General features: G+C 36.8%; 1 protein-coding gene across 21 annotated transcripts in view; it reads left to right on the forward strand.

Annotated features, from left to right (window-relative positions):
- Window positions 1–21,327, forward strand: part of BCLAF3 (BCLAF1 and THRAP3 family member 3) — a 53,292-nt gene extending 31,965 nt beyond the window's left edge. For 6 of the 21 annotated variants that reach the window (XM_081566007.1, XM_081566014.1, XM_081566008.1 and 3 more), the window contains 5 exons: window positions 1,233–1,348; window positions 6,847–6,961; window positions 8,836–8,931; window positions 11,343–11,498; window positions 20,277–21,327. In XM_081566007.1, the coding sequence (XP_081422133.1) occupies window positions 1,233–1,348; window positions 6,847–6,961; window positions 8,836–8,931; window positions 11,343–11,498; window positions 20,277–20,306 (513 nt within the window). In that variant the 3' untranslated portion in view covers window positions 20,307–21,327. Of the gene's footprint in view, window positions 1–1,232; window positions 1,349–6,846; window positions 6,962–8,835; window positions 8,932–11,342; window positions 11,527–12,719; window positions 12,836–19,475; window positions 19,504–20,276 lie in introns of all 21 variants that reach the window. The other 15 variants (XM_081566012.1, XM_081566019.1, XM_081566013.1 and 12 more) reach the window with 4 other exon arrangements.
- The last annotated feature ends 334 nt before the right edge of the window (window positions 21,328–21,661 follow it).

The raw sequence follows: 21,661 nt of genomic DNA on the forward strand, positions 1-21,661 counted from the left end.
CAGTCCCTAAGGATTTTACAGCTTTGTAAAATTGACATAAAATTATAGTGTTTAATATTCATTCTAAAACTTCACACTGTAAATCTTGCAGAAAGTATGTTTGATACCTTTTTTTTCCAAAGCAGTCATGTGGGATATATTTTTAAGTTGTATGTGGAATGCATGCAAAGGAACTTAGTTTCATTTGATACTGCCCTTCTGTTTACTGAAGATTATATGAAAGACTCTATGGAATATGAACTAACAAAATAATGAAAATAATACTTTTTTTATTGTTCCCACCCCTGCCACCTCCCCCTACCCTCATTTCTTTGCTGATTAGAGAAACTATCTTAACTAGCCAAGGGGGAAGAAAACTGGCTCTTGTTTTAGAAGACGTATATAAAGTTCTAAAAAAACCTGCTAATTATTCATTGAGAGTGAAGAGTTTTTGTAGAGGAGAGATTTTAATAAATACATTTGTGATAAAATATAAATTTTTTTTCATGTGAATGGTTACAGTTTTATTGAGTTTACAGAAATAGGTTAGTTTATTGAATCAATGATATTTTCAGGACATTTCTGTTAATCAAAATACTTATAGGAAATTTGAGGATTTTTTAAAATTACCTCTAATTCACTTAACACAAAGTATTATTTGATTGTCTTTCCTTGCGGTCTTATGTCTGAAATTTTAACATAGTCACTGTCACAGTACATGCAATTTTGGATGCTTTTTCTTTTTACTTAAGCTATAATAACATTCCTTTTATGTAAACTCTCTCAACTCCCAATGACCTATTTATGATTGAGACTTTGCAAGTTTTAGTAAACTTTTCAGTGTTTTTCCATATTTACTTCCACATAGTCTGTATCATAATTTAAGTGGTTGTACATTATTCCTATGACTTAAATTTACCATAAATTTTTCTTCCCTTCTCTAAAATTTTTTCACACTTAAGTTTCTTTCATTTTTTTGGTTATTTTTTAAATAAAACATTTTGAATATGCTTGGATAGATAGACTTCTTTGGTATAGAGGCCCAGAAGTCGGATTCCTGGTTCAGTGTTAGGAACTCTTCTGACTGTGTTTTGTCAATTGTGTCTCAAAATACTTCTATCAGTTTACACTACCATTAACAAGATGAGTACAAGATAACTTATTTAGGACTTTAACTTAAGGTTCTTGTTCAATACGGTCTTTGTGCAACTAACAGTAATGTGAATGGTTTGTCTTCTGTCAAAATTCCTCAGACTCTGGTCAAAATAATAGATCCAAATGACCTACGACATGACATTGAAAGAAGGAGAAAAGAACGGTTACAGAATGAAGATGAGCACATTTTTCACATAGCTAGTGCTGCAGAGAGGTAATCAGTAGATGAAAAACATCCTCTTATCAGAGAGCTTTTGGTTTTAGCATATTTTCCAATTTTGTGTGTGTGATGGTAATTTCACTTTAGTGTAGGAATTTAATCCTTCAAATCCATGTCATATGTTTATTAAAATGTTTCAAAGTTATTCAGTGGTCATCATGTGCTATTTCACTGAAACAATAAAAATTATGGGGTAGGTGAGTATTTGAGGTCTTTGTGATCTAGAGAGAAGTGTAATAGCTTTTTTAATATTAGCAAGAGCAAATAACAGCAAATATATGGACTATTTGGCTCAAGCCGATTGAAACTCTTGACACATTCTGCCTTTTAGATTCTGGTATTCTTTGAATATTGCAAGATTTCCTGAGGTTATCGCTATCCTCTTTCAGAACTCTTCATGGATATCTGTCCATGAAGCAGAGGCAGGTGTACTAAATAATGCAGAGGAGACCTGGGTTTGAATCCTACCTCTGCCAGTTTATAAACTGTTTGCTCTTGGGCAAACTTGCTTAGTTTTTGGAGCCTTTTCCTCTATAAAGTGAGAATAACCAATTTATGTTGGACAGGTTAGAAATATCACATGAACTGACGCATGTGATGTACTTAATGCCATGAGTGGCACATTGACTGTCAGTAGATCCTTGTTTTTCGTTCCCCACCCTGTACCTCTTTTTAGGGCTTCTGAATGTTCTAGAGTGGTCGCAGTTAATCTCTAGTTCTGAAAACTATGTAGAACTCATGGCAACCCTGGGACCCCATATGATTATGAGGTGTAATTGAACAAGACAAAATTTCCAGTTCACTCAAGGGTCCTTAAGTTATTTGAATCTCCCAGAAAGTGGAAATGTGTGAATAGAAAAGGCTGGTGCTAATTCTATTTCCATAGTCCTTAGTTTCAAAAATTAATATATTTGACTAGGCTTTTAAGTCATGTCTGTGGGTAACTAGGTCAAGATACTGGAGCTTGTTTAAAACTGGAATTGATACTGACAGTAAATTTGGGATTAATTAAAAGATAGCAAAACTGCATGTTGAGGCATATGAAATAATTGAAAATAAAATAGTTAAAATCTTGTCTCTTGGTGGGTGATCTCCAGTTTCCTATATGACATGGCATGACTGCTCTTTAGTGACACAAGCTCTGTCGTGCTTTTCTTGACTCAGCAAGTGCAAGAAACTCAGGGTACCAAGAAAAAAGGGTTTTAAAACAGATTTTAGATAATCAACACATTATAAAGACCATGTGAGGCTTCAGAATATATGTTTACCCTTTGAGGTGATGAAGAACTTGAACAATGGAGTTTGACCTGAGTTCAATGCCTGGCTCTATACATACCTAGCTATGTGACTCACCTTGGGCAAGTTACTTAATCTCTGTTTTCTTCAGCTGTAAAATAGAGATAAGAATTATACTTACCTCATGGTGGTGGTGAAGATTAAGTAAAGTGATGCATGTAAGCTCCAGAGTAGCTAGTCAGCATTATTAATGTTAGCTTTGAGTATAGCATTGGGTGCAAAAATGTCTTCCGGCAAGATGTCTTTTGCTGGATCTGTTGAGCTGTTTTATTTGTATTAGATGGCTGGTGTGTCATGGTGGAGCCATGAGGATTTTTTTTTAGATATTACGTACCATAAAAGTCACCCTTTCAAAGTGAACAATTCAGTAGTTTTTAGTATAATCACAAAGTTGTGCAACTGTCACCACTATCTAATTTCAAAACATTTTCATCACCCCCAGAAGAAACCCTGTACAATTAGTTGTCACTCCCTATTTCTTTGTCCTTCCAGCCCCTGACAGCCACTAATCTACTTTCTGTGTGTATGGATTTGCCTATTCTTGACATAATTGCAGTTATAAATATGTGTCCTTTTGTGACTGGCTTCTTCCGTGTAGTACAGTGTTTTTTATGTTCCTGCATGTTGAGTATGGACTTCCCTGGTGACTCAGTGGTAAAGAATCCACCTGCAATGCAGGAGCCACAGGTTTAATCCCTGGGTTGGAAAAATCCCCTGGAGGGGGGCATGGTAACCCACTCCAGTATTCTTGCCTGGAAAATCCCATGGGCAGAGGAGCCTGGCAGGCTATCGTCTATAGGGTCACAAAAGAGTTGGACACAACTGAAGTGACTGAACACACACGCACACACACGCACACACACGCACACACGTTGAGCACAAATAATCCTTTTCTGGCTGAGTAATGTTGCATTGTATGGATTCACCACATGTTTATCCATTCACTGGTTGATGATTATTTTGATTGTTTCCACTTTTTGACTTTTGTAAATAATGGTGCTGTGAACATTTGTATGCAAGTTTTAGTGTGGACATAGGTTTTCACTTCTGTATATACCTAGGATTGGAATTGCTGGTTCATATCATTACTATGTTTAACTTTTTGATGAACTGCCAGTCTGTTTCCATAGTGGGTGCACCATTTTACATTCTTACTATCAAGGTGTGAGGGTTCCATTTTCAACACATCCTCACTAGCAGCTGTTATTGTTCATCCTTTAAATAAGATAATATAGAACCTTTAATCTCTCACTTTATCCTAATTCAGTTTCCTTGTTAATAAGGAAATAAAAACTTTTTATTTTATCCTTTTATAGAAATTTAGTTTATCAAAATTGACCTCGCTAATATTTTTGCATAAACCCTTTTAATCAAGTCAGTGTATAGATTTCCATGGAAATTCAGAAGAAATGAAATATTACAAAATTATAAGTCATAAGATATAACTGTTTCTCTCCTATGCAATTTTTTTTCCCTTAAAAGTTGTATGTAGGCTCTGCGTCTGTGTTTGCTCACCACTGTATCCCCACTGCCTTGGGCTCAGTTCATATTTGTTGAATGAAAGATTTTCCAAAGGTGTAGACAGGACAGAGACACTGAAATCATAATGCATTTAGATCTGGATCACTTTTTATTCCCTGATACCTTAAAATCTTTCCCAAGCAAGTCTCACACCAGGGTATTCTGCCTCATCTCTAAGACCCTGTTGTTCTCTGTCTTTTCCTACTTCCACCTGGCTTCTTACCCTAAAGTCTCTGTTTCCTCCTGACTCACTATTTCTCCCACTTGTCACCAGCATTGCTAAGTTCCCTACAGTGTCACTGAGGTGCTGTGTTAGATGGGCGTGGTATGTGTGTGATAAAGCAGCTTCAAAATACTATCAGTAGACTTCAAGAGGACATTGAACTGCCTAGATTTTCTTTTTATCTAGGCGGGTTTTAGAAAACATCAGTTTTTATTTTTGCTATTGTAAAAATCTATCTACTGAACTAGAGTTAACTTTGTAAAGATCTTTTTTTTCATATATTCAACAAATATTTATATATTAATGTCTGTGTTCTAGTCACTGTTCTGAGTACTGACTTAGAACACTGAATTCTGACCATTTTAAGTATAAGATTCATTGGAATTAAGTACATTCACAATGTTGTGCAGCCAACACCTCCAGAACTTTTTAATCTTCTCAAACAGAAACTCAATAAAAATTAAACAGTGACACCCTATCCCCCCGACTCCTAGCCCCTCATGCCTGTATTGACATCTTTATGAATGTGCCTATTTTGAATGCTTAATACATATATAAATAGAATCATGCAGTAATTTTCCGTTTCAGTCTGACTTATTTCACATGGCATAATGTTTTCATCCATGTTGTATCATGTGCCAGTATTTTATTAAAATAATTTATTCCTTTATAAGGCTGGATAATATTCTATTTTGTGGATGTGCCACATTTTGTTTATTTTTTGATGAACATGTGTCTGTCTTTTGGCTATTGTAAACCATGCTGCTGTGAAGATTGGTATTATCATATTTTTGATAATAGCCGTCCTAGTGGGTTTTAGGTAGTTACTGGTAGTTTCAACTTGCATTTCCCTGATGACTAATGTTGTCAAACATTTTTTTCATGTGCTTTTGTGTGTGTCTTCTTTGGAGAAATATCTATTCAAATCCTTTGCCCATCTCTAAACTGGATTATCATATTTTTATTATTGAGGTGTAAATTTGTTTTATATCTAGATACTACCCCTTTATCAGATACATGCTTTGTAAAGAGGATTTTTTAAAGTCCTTTGTTTTGTTAAAGAAGTAGTAGTACAGGTATGATTACTGTTAATATTTAGTACATTTCCTGTCATTTTTTTTCTGGACATATACATATGTATTTTAAATAAGTGAAATTATCCTCAGTATTTTACTTTGCCCCTTGCTCTTTTGACTTACTATCATATTGTGAGCATTTTGACAGAATAGGAGGTTTCTTGACATTTTAAAAAAATCCTATGTGGCTATTTCATGTCAGGTTCCAGGATCAGAGCTGGGACTATAAAACAAGCTATTGGCAGTGTCTCCTCTGAAGAAATTGTACCTTGGGGAGAAGGCACACCAGTAGTTACAAACTCAAGTGATACTTGTGAAGTCCCCAAAGTACTATATGTGCACAGAGCAGGGCACCTAGTCCACCGCAGAGGGGACTGGGAAAGCCTTCTTGGAACAGGTTCAGGTGGGGCTCACTCTTGAGTTTGATCTGAGTTGGAAGGAAATTGCAGCAGAGGAACCAGTTGGGCCAGCATGTAGAGGCAGATGATTTTGTGGTGTGTTCCAGGGGCCGCGTGGAGCTGATGGTCCCACAGCTTGGTGTGGATGTTGGGGAGATTAGGATGAAGCAGCTGGCTGAGGCAGCAAGGGTGTGACCAGAAGGGCCTTAGTGGTCAGTGAGGGGAAGTATGGATTTTGTCCTCGTGTCAGTGGGGTCCTGTAGCAGAGCTGCAGTGAGGCCAAGGCTGTGAGCTCTCTGTTTGCCACAGAGCAGGAAGGGTCTGAGGAGCACTGTGGGAGAGGTGGGCTGTGACAGAAAGAGAACCCCTCGAGGTCTCTGGGAATGAGGCCAGGGGTCAGAGGAGAAGCCAGGGAAAGACCTCTCTCCCGGGTAGAGCTGATCAGGAATAACCCTTGGGAGCCTCCAGAACTCACTTCAAAGGGAGAGGGGAGCCAGAGTACAGAGGCCCCAGCTCTACCAGTGAGAAGGCCCAAATTCCTCACCTGCCTCTTCTCTGGAACTCTAGCCACTGAATCTGTTGGCCCAGGGGTGGCTGTCCAGTGCTGCCAAAGGCTCAAGAGCCGTGACTATCTTCCCTCAGAAAACATACAGTCTGTGTATGATTTCAAGAGTTACAGCCCTAGGAAGCCTGTCCTTGGATTCCAGATTAAGAACCCTGTTCCTCAGAATACTATTTTCCCCTGTTGCTAACTTCCAACATGGCTAACTAATGTTCATAGAAAAATGAGGAAATGAGGGTTTTAGCCCTCATAACTATTATTTGTAATTTTAGTAGTGACAGATAATTGAGTTGTGTGTTTTTTTTTTCACTGTCGTGCTGGTTTGTTTCTGAAGGGTGTAATTTGATTTCTCTTGTTTATTTGTTGGATAAACATAAGCTAATAAAAGATTCTTATTTTCTCTTTCATTTTATTAGGAGCGATCAGCATTCCAGTTTTTCAAGGTCGAAGGATACTCATGTTGATGGATTCCAAAAACCTACATCTTTTGAAAAATCAAATTTTAGAAATTTTATTCAGAAACCTTACTCGGTAAGATTGTGTTCCCAGCTTTTTTATCTTTGTATGTTCCATTTTCCTTCTCCCATGTATTTTTAGGTACATGGACCACCAATGTTTTTCATGTTTGTAATTGTTCATTAAGTAAGTATTATGATTCTGTTGTTCAGTGTTAAGATTCTGTTAAGGCTTATAGTTATTATGACCAAAGAAATGATCATCTCATCTGATTTAGCAGGATTTTACTGCATGTATTATAGAACTAGATTTCTTAAATTTTTTTGGAACGACTTTATTAAGGCTTATTTTACATACCATAAAATTCACCCCAGGAAGGCATACAGTTTAATGATCTTTTATTAATTTACCAAGATGTGTGCCATCACCATAATCCAGTTCTAGAACATTTTCATAACCCTTATTAGATCCCTCAAGCCTGTTTATTTATTCCTTGTTCCCACCCCCAGCTAACAACTAATCTACTTTCTGCTTTTAAAGATGTGCCTTTTCAAAGGACAGCTCACAGAATGGCAGCTGCCTTCCATAAGAGCGAGCAGGTGACAGCTAGAAAGATGGAAGCAGTGTCTATTTGTAACCTAATCTCAGAAGTGATATCCCATCACTTCGACCATACTCCCATTTGTAAGAAGCAAGTCACTAGATGGAGCCCACACTCAAAGGCAGTAACATAGGGGCCTGGATACTGGACTGTGGGGATGATTTGGAGCCTCATCAGAAGCTGCCTAGTACAGTCTTCCCACTGGCCCCTTCATGTACAAAATACACCTCCTCCCCCTCAAGGTCCCCCACAGTCTCATCTCATTACATGTGTCTTTTTGCACTTATTCAAATATATAGACATTATAAACTCAAGATGACTACTAGGAAAAGGGTTTTATATGACTTTTCTTGAACTGGGGCGAGAAATAAAGGTGTGAAAGAAGAAAATTTGTGAAAAGTACAGGCTCCATAGCAAATGGAATAAATAGAAGGTTATAAGACTTGATTTTGGAGAAAGAAACCCATCTTCAGAATGGACCCATCTTCTGTGTTCCCATCAAAGGCTTCAGGTTGTTTGTAGTTACAGTATTAATACTCTGCCTTCTGGAGAAAGAAATGGCAACCACTACAGTATTCTTTCCTGGGAAATCCCATGGACAGAGGAGTCTGGTGGGCTACAGTCTATGGCGTTGTGAAAGAGTCAGACACGACTCAGTGACTAAACAACAACTATAAACATTAAAGCAACTCCTAAAATAAAACAAAAAAGTGTATTGATAATAAGTGGAAAAATAGAGAATATAAAAATCACACACACACACAAACACTCTGCTTTCTGATACTTTCTTAGTCATGGCAGGAGCATCTACTTAAAGCAGGTGCCTGAGTCAGCAACACTTGCCTCCTACAGCATTGAGAATTTATGTTCTCGGTCAGTGGGAACTCTAGCAATTCCTAGTGATAATGGGTTTGTTTCTCTTCTGGATGCCTTGAGTAAATACTAGATTTACAGTCCCATTTTCTACAAGTCACAGACTGTGTTAATGCAAAAGTATGTATTTTGTTAACGCTTCTCACATTCATGAATTAAACTAGCCCTTCACAAACTAGCATAGGTTACATGAAGGAAGACGTGTGTATGTTCATACAGCTAAGCTACATGCTACATGTTTTGTGTTCTTAATCCCATGCATTTAAAATGTATATTTTGGGGGACCTTCCTGGGTATCCAGTGATTAAGACTGCACTTCCAGTGTAGGGGGGTGCAGGTTCAATCCCTGGTCGGAACTAAGATCCCACATTCCATGAGGCATAGCCAAAAAAAAATTGTGTACTTTTTGAATGTTGAACTTTTAAAAATAAAATTTAAAATATATTAACCCATACTAATAACTTTTTTCATGAAGAATTATACTATGCAGAGAAAAGATGTCATTACTCACAGACCATTTGAAGTTGAAGAAAACCATCAAAATACAAGAGGCTTTAGAAGACCTTTTAAGGTAGAGTGCTATTTTCCATCTAATTCCTGCTTTAGGTTTTTGCTTTAGAACATAATGTTCTAAGTGTTAGTAAATTAAAAGCTCTTTATGTGATTTTTGAAGTAATAGCTCTAGTATTTCTGGATTATAGTTAACTGTAATCAGTGTAATGATGACCCTTGTCCTCAGAGTTTGATTTTCAAATGTATTTTACCAGTGGAACCCTTTTTCAAGTGTTACATGGAAACTCAAATACATAAAACAGATCTAGATGGAGTGGCTCTAGGTGGAGAGGCAGACAAGATTCTGCCCCTTTACCTCTAAGATGTGAGCGCATAGTTATAGAGCCTTCTCCAGGATTCACCAATTGAGAAACCCTGCCCTTAGACACACAACCCTCACAGGTCTTCCAGATCATCAGAGAAAGTCTCTGGTCCCACATGCTTTGTTAAAACATATTTCATCACATTATAATTACTTGTACAGCTATGTCTGATGTCAGTGTTACTTTTAATCAACTGACATGTTTGTTTTTCTAGAACAATTCATGCCTCAAACATGGAATAAGAATTACAGTGCAAAGTATTGTATTTCTCTCTCCTTGCTCTCAGAAGTTGGGGTGCTTTTAAAATCCATTTTGACTGAATTTCCTACCTATGATAAATCCTTTTTTCATATTTTTCCACTCAACAGTGTCTCTTTCCCCTCCCCTAAAAAAGAAAAGAACCTGAGGTTTTTTTGGTGAAAGTAGCAGGCAGTTTGGCTAGAGCAGTTAGCTCACTAGGAGGAATTTAGTATGACCAGAAAGGTAGTGTTATTTATCTCCAGACCAGAGACTAAGAGTGTACTTCAGTGATCTGTTAATACCTTGGCCTCCTGAGTCAAAATTTCTAGATGTCAAAAGATTTTTTTTAGTAGAAGTAACACAATTTGTAGCCATTGCCTAGATAAAATTTTTAACTAATGGTTCATGTACCTAAAAGCATGTGTGACATTAGGTTTTCAAAAATAAAAAATAGGCGACTTCACTGGTGGCCCAGTGGCTAAGACTCCACGCTCCCAATGCAGGGGACCCAGGTTCAATCCCTGGTCAGGGACCTAGATCCCACATGCTGCAACTAAGAGTTCTCATGCCACAACTAAAGACTCCACATGCTGCAACTAAAAAGATCCCACATGCCATAATTAAAAGAACCTGCTTGCCAGCAACGAAGAGTGAAGATCCCGTATGCTGCAACTGAGACCCAGCACAGCCAAATAAATAAATATTAAAAGATAATAGCTAGGGCCATAGAATATATAAACATGTTTTATACCATCTTTTAATCTCTTGAGCAATGAGGTATAAAACTAAAAATGTAATGTCCGCATAACTCAGAGACAGTGTAGGAAGACTTTCAGATTTAAGTGTTTCCTACATGTTGCACTTCTCATTGGTCATATGTACTTGATTGTAGTAATTCTTCTAAGACTTGTAAGATCTATTCCCTGTTATCCATTCTCCTTAAGGGGAAATTCTTTATCATTAAAAGGAGATGAGATAATCCTTCCTAAGAAAAGGAGCTATTTCATTAAAATTTACTTTTTACATAAATTGGACTAACTCAGAGTCAGATAGTAATCACCTTATTAGATATGTAAAAATGGGACTGTAAATCACAAGATTAGCTCTGATGTATCAAGTTATAATTCTATTTTACCTGAAATTGTTTGTAGCCTTAAGAAAATAATAGGCCTGGCATAAATACTTTTTAATAAGTCTTCTTCATTATGCATAATGTACCCATTTGTGAAATCATCGTAGAAAGAGGAATCTACTTAATTTTTAAAATTAGTCCTTTGAAGATACCAGTTGTATATTTCCCACATGGGACATACAAATACTCATTGTCCACTATGTCTGTTGTAATACTGGACAGTATACAGGCCAGGAAATGTCTTGTTAAGTATAGCTCTTATCTTGGAAATATGTACAGTAGTGGGATTTTTATGGTAAAGGAAGATTGACTCAAAACTACTGACAAGGATAAAGTTAAGAGAGTTTTTGGTTCTCAAATAGATGTTGATACTTAATGTCTCCCTCCACCCATTTGGATTTGATATATTTCACTATGAATCAGAACAATAATTCTGAAGTTTTAAAGTTGTGTTTTTCTTAGTATGATAAATTTCAAGAATTAAAAAATTTAACTTAGTAGTTTAAAAAATTCATTTTATATAAAATATTTTTAAAATTATTACTACAAAATGAACTAAGAAGCTAGTTTGAGGAAAACATACGTTATTACCATCATTAACCTTTTCCATTTAAATACCTGTAATACCTAGAATTAAGGGCAGCCCTAAGTTCCAGACCTTTTTCCCTTTCTTATACTAATAAAGTAGATTTGGAAGCTGTAGTTTTAACATTTAATTATTTTTTTCCTTTACAGACCAACTTTAGAGGTGGCAGATTTCAGTTCCAACATAAATCAGACCTAGTACAGAAGAGCTTGTACATTCAGGCTAAATATCAGCGTTTACGGTTCGCTGGTCCAAGGGGATTTATCACTAATAAATTCAGAGAAAGATTACTGAGGGAAAAAAAGGTTAGTTGGATTATTATCATTTAAAAATGTTGAGTGACTTTAGAACTCCTAAAGTATCTATGTTTAATAGATAAATTCAGTTTTTTAAATTAAATTTTGACCTAAGAAGCAGCCTACATATCAAAGTTGTTATTGCATGATAGTTGAAGAAAAACTTAAAGGAATAATGGTAATAGATTTGTGAGACCACTTAATTTTAAAATGGCTTAGCTATTATACCTCAAATACTTTAAATATGCCAGCTGTTTGCACAGTTTACTTTAGAATTTCTGTCCTATGGTTAATCTTTGAAATGGAAATTTGGGTAAAGACTTAGTATCTGATACATTTTAGCCTAATACAATGTGAATTTTCTAGGTACCAAAAAATATTGAATTGACTATATAAAAATAGCACATAGTTACAAAATACACTAACTTTTCTTTTTTCCCCATTCATTTGTTTTTTGTGATAAAATACATATAACAAAATTTGCCATTTTAACCATTTTTATACAATTCAGTGGCACTACTTATATTCACAGCACTGTGCAACCATCATTACTGTATGCTAACTCTTACTATTAATAAAAAGTTTCACTACTTGATAATTTGGATTGTGTACTCTTTAGTTGTGGATTGATTTTATTTAAACTTGCCATGTTGGCATTTGAAAATGCAGCATAACTATATAAAAATAACTTTTGCAAATTATATTTGAAATTAGAACAATAGCATTTTACTGTTATGTGAGGCATGTTTGTCAGTTTTTGACTCATTTTTGTTAATAATTTGGGGCTAATATTTTCTTTTGAGAAGTAGATGTATGTCTAATGTTACTATCAAATAATCTAGTTGTAGCTTTATAAATTTCCTAACCTTCAGTGTTCCCATAAATATTTATGCTGGTAAAGACTTTACACTGAGCTTACTTAGTGATTTTAGTAAAACTTATTTTTCAAAATAAGTAGACCAGTAGAATGGAGTTAACAATTGATTTTTTTATTGAAGTTTTCGAGTTGAATAGACTATCTCCTGTAACTTCTCCCACTCTTCAATTTTAACTGACTACCTTAAAAGAGGTTTTTGATTTCACTGTGCCTGTCCCTCTTGGTGTTATGAAAGCTGTCTCTTGTTTAAAAATGTGAGAGTGACTGAAGTCATTTTCCCCTCTCATACACTTCCATATGTTGGATCAAGGTGCTGCTTCTCTTCCTGTCTCATGTGACAAGTTTCTTTGCAGCAGATCTTCTAGGCATGCGTCCCCAGTCAAAGGTGGCAGCCTGGCTGTTCTCAGGGAAGCTGGTCATTGATCACTCGAGAAGGAAGGCTGAGGCAAGCCTTTTCCTCAATTGCAAGGTTGGGTTTCATGTACATAGCATGTGTTTGTCTTTTGTTAGCTCTGTGCAGAACTTTGAGTGTTAGCTTCACCTAGCTCCATTTTTACCTGTGTTTTTTAGATGATTTTGGGCTCCTGAGTGTTCAGTTGACTGTTTGCCTCAGCCTGCAGTGTCTGTATGCTCAGTGAACTTGCCCCATTTCCTCATCCTTTTCTTTCCCTCAGCTTGTTTCACTCCTGTTGGCCACCCTGTTCTTCCAGACCACATTGCCTGCCAGCTTCACTTAACAGCCTGTAGAAACCAGACATCAAGCCTTCATCTTAGGACATAACAAGTTTGTCCTGTAAAGAGCCACAACCTGCTATGGGTCTCCAATCTTTAGGGCTTAGGCTTTTTGTATCATCTAGGATATAGCGATTGTAGTTAGGGTCCCAGGCAGATCGTGGCTTCACCTTCTTCTTGCATTTCACTGCCAACTGAGTGCTTTAGAAGTTGTCCCCATACACTAGATTTTTTAAATAAAACAGTGTCTACTACTTTTTTTTCTTGGGCCTACCATTCTGGATACTACTTCAAAGATGTTTGTGTAGTAGCTGCTTTGACATGAGCTTTTCCAGCCTGGCTACTGTCAATGCCTGCAAGTCATAGCCAGACTTTGTATAGATTTTTGTTTGAACTTAGGCCCATGCTCTCTGAGCAAGGCATGAAATCAAGCACCCTACTGTTAGCACCCTTCTTGACAGTTGGGCTCCACACTCTCCTGAACTTTAGGGAAAGGAATGAGGCATCACAACTGCTCTGTTTCTGTCAGGGTCTGAACTAAGGTACTTAAGACTAACTTCGCCTTAGAGATGGCCTAGTAGTATTGTGCTACTCTGGAATCCCATTCCATAGTACCAACTGGTAGTTTAGACCTAGTCCTCCATTTTACCTTGACTTTCATGCCCTAAAGAAAAGAAGTGAAGTCCTGAAGTCTTTGGTTTCTTCCAGTGTTGCTTCATCCCAAGCTTTAGCATTGCGGGTGGAGGGGAACTTTGAAGCTCCTGCCCTGGAGAGAAACCTTAGTCCAGGCAGCATCTGTACCCTGCTTTGGCTTTTTTGCCCTACTAAGGAGTTCATTATTAGACCACCAACTTGATTAAGGATGCTTGGTTAATTAATTAATCTAGGTGTCCTGGAGCTTCTTGATTCTGAAATTAGATATAAACCAATGTATTCGCATATGCCTCAGAGTCCACCAGGAAGGTTTACAGTGATCTTGTCTGGATTCCTCACTCTCCGACCATGTTGAATTGTCGAGGCTGATCATTCATAGCTTAACGTTCTTATCATGTTCATCTGTAGTACAGTCTGGTTACTGTGCCATCAGACATGTGTTTCTTGGGTCCAGTACCAAACAGCTTCAGGGAGCAGTAGGGGAGATCCTTGATGTGCTCCTAATATATCTTGTCCATTTACCAGAAATGTCATAGCTTCCCTAAATCTACTTTAGCTTCCTAGCTGCCTACAAAGTAGTAAGATTCCCAGGCAGTGTTAGGAACATGCAGAACTAAAATGCTTCCTCCTCATTCATCATGCACTTGTCATATTAACCCGATCCTGGCACCCAAATTCCATTTTATTATGTTTCATTTGTCTTGGATTCTGTGCTTGGGCTAGAAGATGAGGAGGTAGGAGAAGTGTTTGTTACCCCCTGGAAAGAGACTTTTATCCACTGTCATTCACAAGTGCCCCCATGAAATATTCTCTGCTCATCATAGAAAGTTTCCAGAAACTCTTGAGGGTCTGTCTGACTATGTACCAGACTAGGACGGAGAAGCTATTCAGGATTCATGAAGCCCCCTCTGGGAACATTGCCTCTGAAAAACTGCATTTCGTCAGGAAAACATGCAGCTCTTCAGCGTCCTATACTCCAGGAGTCCCCAGGTACCTGTCAGCTCAGTGCCTACCAGAGCTCTTCCGAACGTGGATAGGAAGAGGGGAAGGGGAGAGCAGAAAGAAACACTGTGGGGAGGAAGCTAGAGACCAGGATTCATGGCTTTGGGGGTTGGAAAAAACCGCAGGGGTCATGAGGTACAAAGATAGAGCAAGAACCAAGATCAGATGAGTCAACAAGAACCTATTATGCTCCTGCTGTATCCCTCGAGTTGAAGGATGCTGGGGCACAAAAGAAGTAATAATTGTGACGGTTGCACAACTCTGTGAATACACTAGAAACCATTGATTGTATTTTTAAATGGGTGAACTGTATGGTATGTGAATTATATCTCAAGGTATTAAAAGTAAAATCACACTTGCTCTTCTCCCCAGACCACTGATTTCTCCTCAGGGTCTATAGCTCTCACAGCTAGCTAGCCAGGCTAGAAACTTGTCCTCCTCACCCTCCTAGTTCTTCGACTACAATTGTCCCAGGTGTTCCTTCCTATTTGTTTAATTCATCTATTGCTCCAGTTCACTGCATGTCATTCCACTCTGTGGATGTCTTATTTATTTCAGTGTTTTTCAAACTTCTTTTGCTTACATACCCTAAAAGTACAAAAAATTATCTACCTCCCTGTACATTTTTAGGTTGGTATCTAATACTTTTTTATCATAATTTCAATTTGTTATATAGGATATAATTTATGGCATATTATAAATAGAGAATCTTAAGTAAAATTGTTACATCATCAATTTAAATCTCTTCGGTGAACCTGCACACCACAGGAATTTGATAACTACCATACATTTTTTAAAATATGCAGACAAGCTCTTTTAACAAGTGAGAAATACTACGTCATTCCTTTTTTTTACCTTGAATTTGGATCCCATTTGCCCCATAGACTTTTATCTTTGAAAGTCTTTTAGTGCTCACCAAATAAAATTTGACAGATAATATCAATAGATTTCTATGACTATTAGGTTGGATTGAATTAACATTACAGTTGATCACAATATTATATTACAGATTTTGTTAAGTAGTGATTAAACAAAAGTTTTATTGGAAATGCATTTCTCTTTTCAATTAGTTTGTGTGTTCATAGATAAATATTACTTATTACTAGTAGAATGCGTAGGATAATATTGTTTAATTATCAATTCTAATGTATTTTTTCTTTTTGTAGATGTAAGTCCTGAGAAACCTTGTTTATAAGATTGTATAGATGGAAATGAAAGGACTTTTATTATAGCAGTGCCACCCAGTTCTTTGGACTCACTCTGAATTATAGGCCAGAAAATCACTTAGTGATCTGTCATCAAAAAGTATTTGAATATTCTTTTACTGACAGGTTGATTTTGTCCTCCTACAATTAAACTAAGGCAAAGAAATGGAAAGCATCTGACTTCCAGAAGTATGATCTTTATCACTAGCTACTAGGGTTGATTCACTTTCTTGACACCATCACCAGTATTTCCAGGTGCCCCTTTTTGGGGGGAGGGGCCCCAGGTAATGCAAAGTACTAAGATTCAGGATAAGAAGGTATATCTTTCTAGTATAAAAGTATATCTTTCTAGTATAAAAAGGAAGGGAGTCAGCCTTAACCAATTGTACAGGCAGATTAATTTTGGAAAGCAAGCATTGAGCATTTGAAGGTCTGGAAATTAATCCCCTCCAAACTGTCTGTATCCACATACACCTTGGAAAATCGTCATATATCCCTAAAAGTATGTGTACCCCAGTTTGATGATTGCTGACTTACTTAACCACACCTCTGTTGGTGACATAAAAAAGTTAAAGTCACTCAGTCATGTCCGACTGTTTGTGACCCCATGGACTATACAGTCACATGGAATTCTCCAGGCGAGAATACTGGAGTAGGTAGCTGTTCTCTTCTCCGGGGAATCTTCCCCACCCAGGAATCGAACCCAGGTATCCTGCATCACAGGCGCAGGATGCAGTGTTGCTGTTGATGACTTAGGGATACTTTACAGGTTTTCTTTATTTCTGTAAAGCAACTGAGCATGTTGACATTTTGGTATCTTGCCATGGCTTCATTTTTCCTCATTTTTGTTTTCACCAGAAGCACATGAAAGGGCCTGTTTACCTATGCCTAGGCAGCACTGCACATTATTAATCTCTATTACCTGTTGTCAGTCTAATAGCAGAAAATAGTTCTCATATGCCTTTCTTCAGTTACTAATGATGTGAGCATATTTTTTATGTGTTATTTATCATTTGTATTTCTTCCCTCAGTTTCCTTATTTCTATGCTCTACCAGTGTTTCTGTTGAGGGTTGGTACTTTTTCTTACTGCTTTGTGGGAGCTTTTGATTTACTGAGGGTATTAACCTGTCACGCATTTTGCTGCTATTTATTTTATGTTTGTCAGCTTTTATGGTGGCTTTTACATTACCGACCTGGTAGCTTTTCATGAATCTGTCAGGTTAATCCTGTATGGCTTTTAGATTTCATATCATGTTTGTGCTTATAAAAATACCTTACTGTGTTTCCTTTAAGTAGTTTTATGGTTAATTTTTTCAATATATAAATACTTGTTCCTTTTAGAATTTGTTTTTATGAAACAATATAAGGTCAGGATCTAATTTTTTTCCCAATGGATAGTCAGTTTTTCTAACACTGCTTATTGAGTAATTTGTCCCCCCCCCCCCACCGCCCACAACTGGAAATGCCACCTTTGCTGTGTGTTGCATTCTTAGGTATTCTAGGGCTTTTGGGGGAATCTTTGGAGCCTCTAACTTGCTCGCTCGCCTCCTGTGATTTGTTTATTCTGTCCCTTTGCTAGTAACACAGTTAATTGCCCCAAAACACAGTCTGAGTCATATCACTCTTGTGCAAACATCTTCCAAGGATTCTGTTGCCTATAAAAAAAAAAGAGACCAGACTTGTTAGCCAGGTCCAGCTCTAAGCTGCCTTTCTAACCACATTTTCCCATGTGCCCTCTGTTTTTTGGAGCATAATATGTTTCATGTATTTTTATCTTTGTTCATGCCATTCTCTTGACTAGAAATTGCCTCCAGATCCCCATTCTTTTCTTATTAAACCCCCTCTTTCCTTTTAAGATCCACTGTAAAGTCTTATGAAAGCCCCCTCTTTAGCTCTTGCTTCATTTGGTCTCTAACTGTTGCTTCTTACCTTTCTTTGTCCCCAAATAGTTGCTCAACTCGTTGAGGATAGAGGGAACCTCATTAGTATCATATTTCTCCCTACTATCTTTCATACAGTCTGTCTTTTAAAATCCTTGTTGAATGGAATCTAATCACAACACACACGAACACATACACATCTATAGCTCTAAGAAGTTAGTGCACAACAGCAGTTGTGTCAGGGGTCCTGAGAACCACCCCAAGGTCAGTGATTCACTAGGAGGACTCAGAGGATGCAGCCTGTGGTGGCACTGGTAGCTGTGATGTTCAGCGGAATGCTGCACAGCACAGAGAGGTACACTGACAAAGTTCAGAGGACAGTGGGTACAGGTTTTCAAGAGTCCCCTCCCAGTGGAGTCACACAGGATATACCTGAGACCTCAGACAGTGAGCTGTTTGGGGGCACGTGTGAAATGTTGCCAAGCAGGGAATCTCGTTAGAGACTCAGGGCCCAATGGTGGTCATGTAGGTACCCCCCGCCAGGCACATACCACATTCCAGACTCTGAGCTAGAAAGCAGATGTTCAGTATAGACCATGTTGTTTGTACAATTTATGCACTCATCGATGGTGAGAACCTCCTGAAATCTAAGTTCTTAGATGCTAGCCAAAGACCAGCTTTATAAGCAGGTCTTTCAAAGGATAGCAGTCAGGTATGCTATGTTCACTCTTTTCTGCACAGCCATATATTTGAAGAGCTTGTTTCCACAGATGGAAGTGCCTGAAGAGAGGTGGGTTAGAAATGGTCAGGGAGTATATGCTAAGTACTGTGATTTCTACTGTCTTTACCGAGGAGGGAAGTTGTAAGCTGAGTCTTAGAGAGCAGGACTTAGAAGCAGCTGCAGCCAAATATCCATTTTTGTCAGTAGAATGTAGAGTTGAATAGAGACAGGGGTATGCAAATTATAGAGGACCTGGAAATCTTGGTAGAAAAGAGAGGACATGAGGTGGTGGGAGTAGGACGTCTTCCTAGACTGAGAAGGAGAAAACTCTGTCTGAGGTTGAGGGCTTGGTAGGCAGGTTCCAGGAGGAGGCAAAATGGAGGAAGACCACCAAGGAAATACTTAACAGTGACACAAGTGTCAAGTTATGAACACATCGACGAGGGTGGTGCTCATATGTCTAGTTCAGCCTTCTACTTAACATAGGTTTTCAAATAATTGGAAGAATGTAGGGATCAATCTGAGAGTGAGTGTAGAAGCAGCCATGTCAGGGGTGAAAGTGATGCAGAGTAATTACACATTTTTACAAACAAAATGTTTCAGTTGAAGAAGCTTTTCAAAATTATTACAGTTAATGTTTATTTTTAAAGTTGTTAGTAGGCAACAGATATTTTATTTGAAGATCAATGTAAATGCTATTTATATTATATAATGAGTAAAGAAATAGGATACAGTGAACTCTGGCTCTATTTAAAGGAATGATGTTGACAAAAATATATATGTGTGTATTTTGAATATTTCATTAATCAAAATAGAAAGAAGAATTTTCTATCAGTACTGTTTTTGTTTGGAATTAGACGTTTCCATACAAATATAAGTGCCAAAAAATAAATCAACTTTTAAATTTCTTTCAGTTTTAATAATATAAGATCCTAGTAAAAGGTAAGGCTATATGTATTAATAAGTTTTTTAATGTCCCAGAAAAACATGCCATTCTACCATTTTTGCTCTTTTATTAATTGCATGGTCCTGTGTCCAGTTTGTGGTTGGTAATTTAATATTTTGCATAGCATCACAGTATAGAATTCACATTTGTTAAGTTGTAGTCTTATTGTTATTGTGAATTCCTTTTCCTGTGTTTATTGAAACCATACATCTTTGTACAATGTAGGTAACCATCCAAAAGCAAGAAAGCTTTAACCCCTCTATTCTCTGCTGTTATCAGTCAAGCTAGAAGAGTCCATATAGTTTTAGAATTAGATATCATATGATGACAAAGATAAAGCACCCATTTGAGGTTGTGTGCGTGTCACACTGGGGTCTGTTTTTGAGAGACTAAGGTTTAAGAGTCTTGATTTTTCTGTCAGGGATGTCCCCAGTGAAACTCACCCAAGTAGCAAAATGCTATTTTCATTAACTTACTAATACTAGCCTATTGAGTGCCATATATTTTCTTTGTCCTACTGACACCATTTGATAGCTGCTTTGATGTGTTTTGTTGTTACTTTCTGTCTTTGGGAATATATATATATATATATATATATATATATATATATATATATATATATATATATAGCTTTGTGGGGATCTTGAGTACAAGTGGTAATATATTAATTAAAATATTTTGAAAATTGGAGTGTAAACAAAATTCTAGCTCAGATGTTTGAACCGACAAGTCTTTTGAAGACCGTATTTCTCCTGTTTTCTCTCAATAGGAATATACAAACATTGACCCAGCAATCTAATCAGAAATTTTTATAAATGGAAGCGACACTACAGGACGATATTTGGGAGCATCTTTTTATCAAGAGTTAAAATTGGCACTAAAGCATTAATACTGTAACTTTCTTGATAAAATAATTTTATTTTTCTGTAGTGGAATGCTGCAACTTTTTTACACTTAACAATTGCTTTTAAATTACAGTATTCAATTTAAAAGTTGTATTAACTACAGCTTCTTTTGCAAAAAGTCTCAAAAGGGCATTATTTGTTGATGCATTTTTCTCTGAGCATGGTTTCATAGACAACTGAGTTATATCCAGACGTTTCTATGTTGAGAGTTTTGCTTATAAAATAAAAACAGAACAAAGTATATGAATTGTATAGTGTCTGTACATGAAAGAACTTTAAACAGTGGCCTTACATAGCAATTTTTATATCAGATTTTTCTTTTTCTGATGACATTTTGGCTTACAACTTGAAGTTTTTTTAAGCTTCTGGAAATTGAGGTCTATATACTTCATACATTTCATATTATGACATAAGAAAGCGCAAAAAAGGTGCTTCAAATTTTCCATCAGGTAGTTATGAGTGCACTGAATTTTTAGTAATTGGTTCATTCAGTTTTTTTTCCACAACTATTTGTTCTTTTCCAGTTTCAAAACGCTATTGTGGAAAATACATAAAGGTTTTATAATCTATATTCCATCTTACTTTCCCTCAGGGTAAGCTTGTGCGTATCATATTTTTAAAGGCTTTTAAAAAATTGACAGACAAAAATCTCATATTTGGAAATTGTACTTTACTACAGCATTACACATTTTGCAAGCACATATTATAAAGTGCTTATTTTCAATTCAGTTGTATTAAGTACCTACTATGTGTAAGATAACATTGATGGGACTTTCAATGATATTTTAAGTCTCAATATCTTGTTTCTTTGTTTTCTGTGTTCTGCTTAATAATAATATACATTCCCACTTACATTTTTGTCAAATGTTTAATTGCAATGAAATAAAATACTATTGCTCCTTCTGCTTGAAGCAATTACTTGCCAGTTTGTGAGAACATTAATTTTGTATGAGAATTACAGCCCTAGTTATGACCTGTTGATGTTTAAACCACTGCTCTGTACTTACAAAGACAGAACTTTCTACAAAAATCTGGTAAGAACTTTTTTATGACTGGATTATGAAAATTCTTATTATAAATGTTTAATTTTTTTAACATGACTTTAAAAGAGAGTATCAGACTCTTTGTGACCCTATGGACTATAGCCCACTAGGCTCCTCTGTCCTAGGAATTTTCCAGGCAAGAATACTGGAGTGGGTTGCCATTTCCTCCTCCAGGGGATCTTCCCAACCCAGGGATCAAACCCACG

This window comes from Giraffa tippelskirchi, chromosome X (genome assembly GCF_054371585.1).
Source record: "Giraffa tippelskirchi isolate mGirTip1 chromosome X, T2T-mGirTip1v1.2.pri, whole genome shotgun sequence".
NCBI lineage: Eukaryota > Metazoa > Chordata > Mammalia > Artiodactyla > Giraffidae > Giraffa > Giraffa tippelskirchi.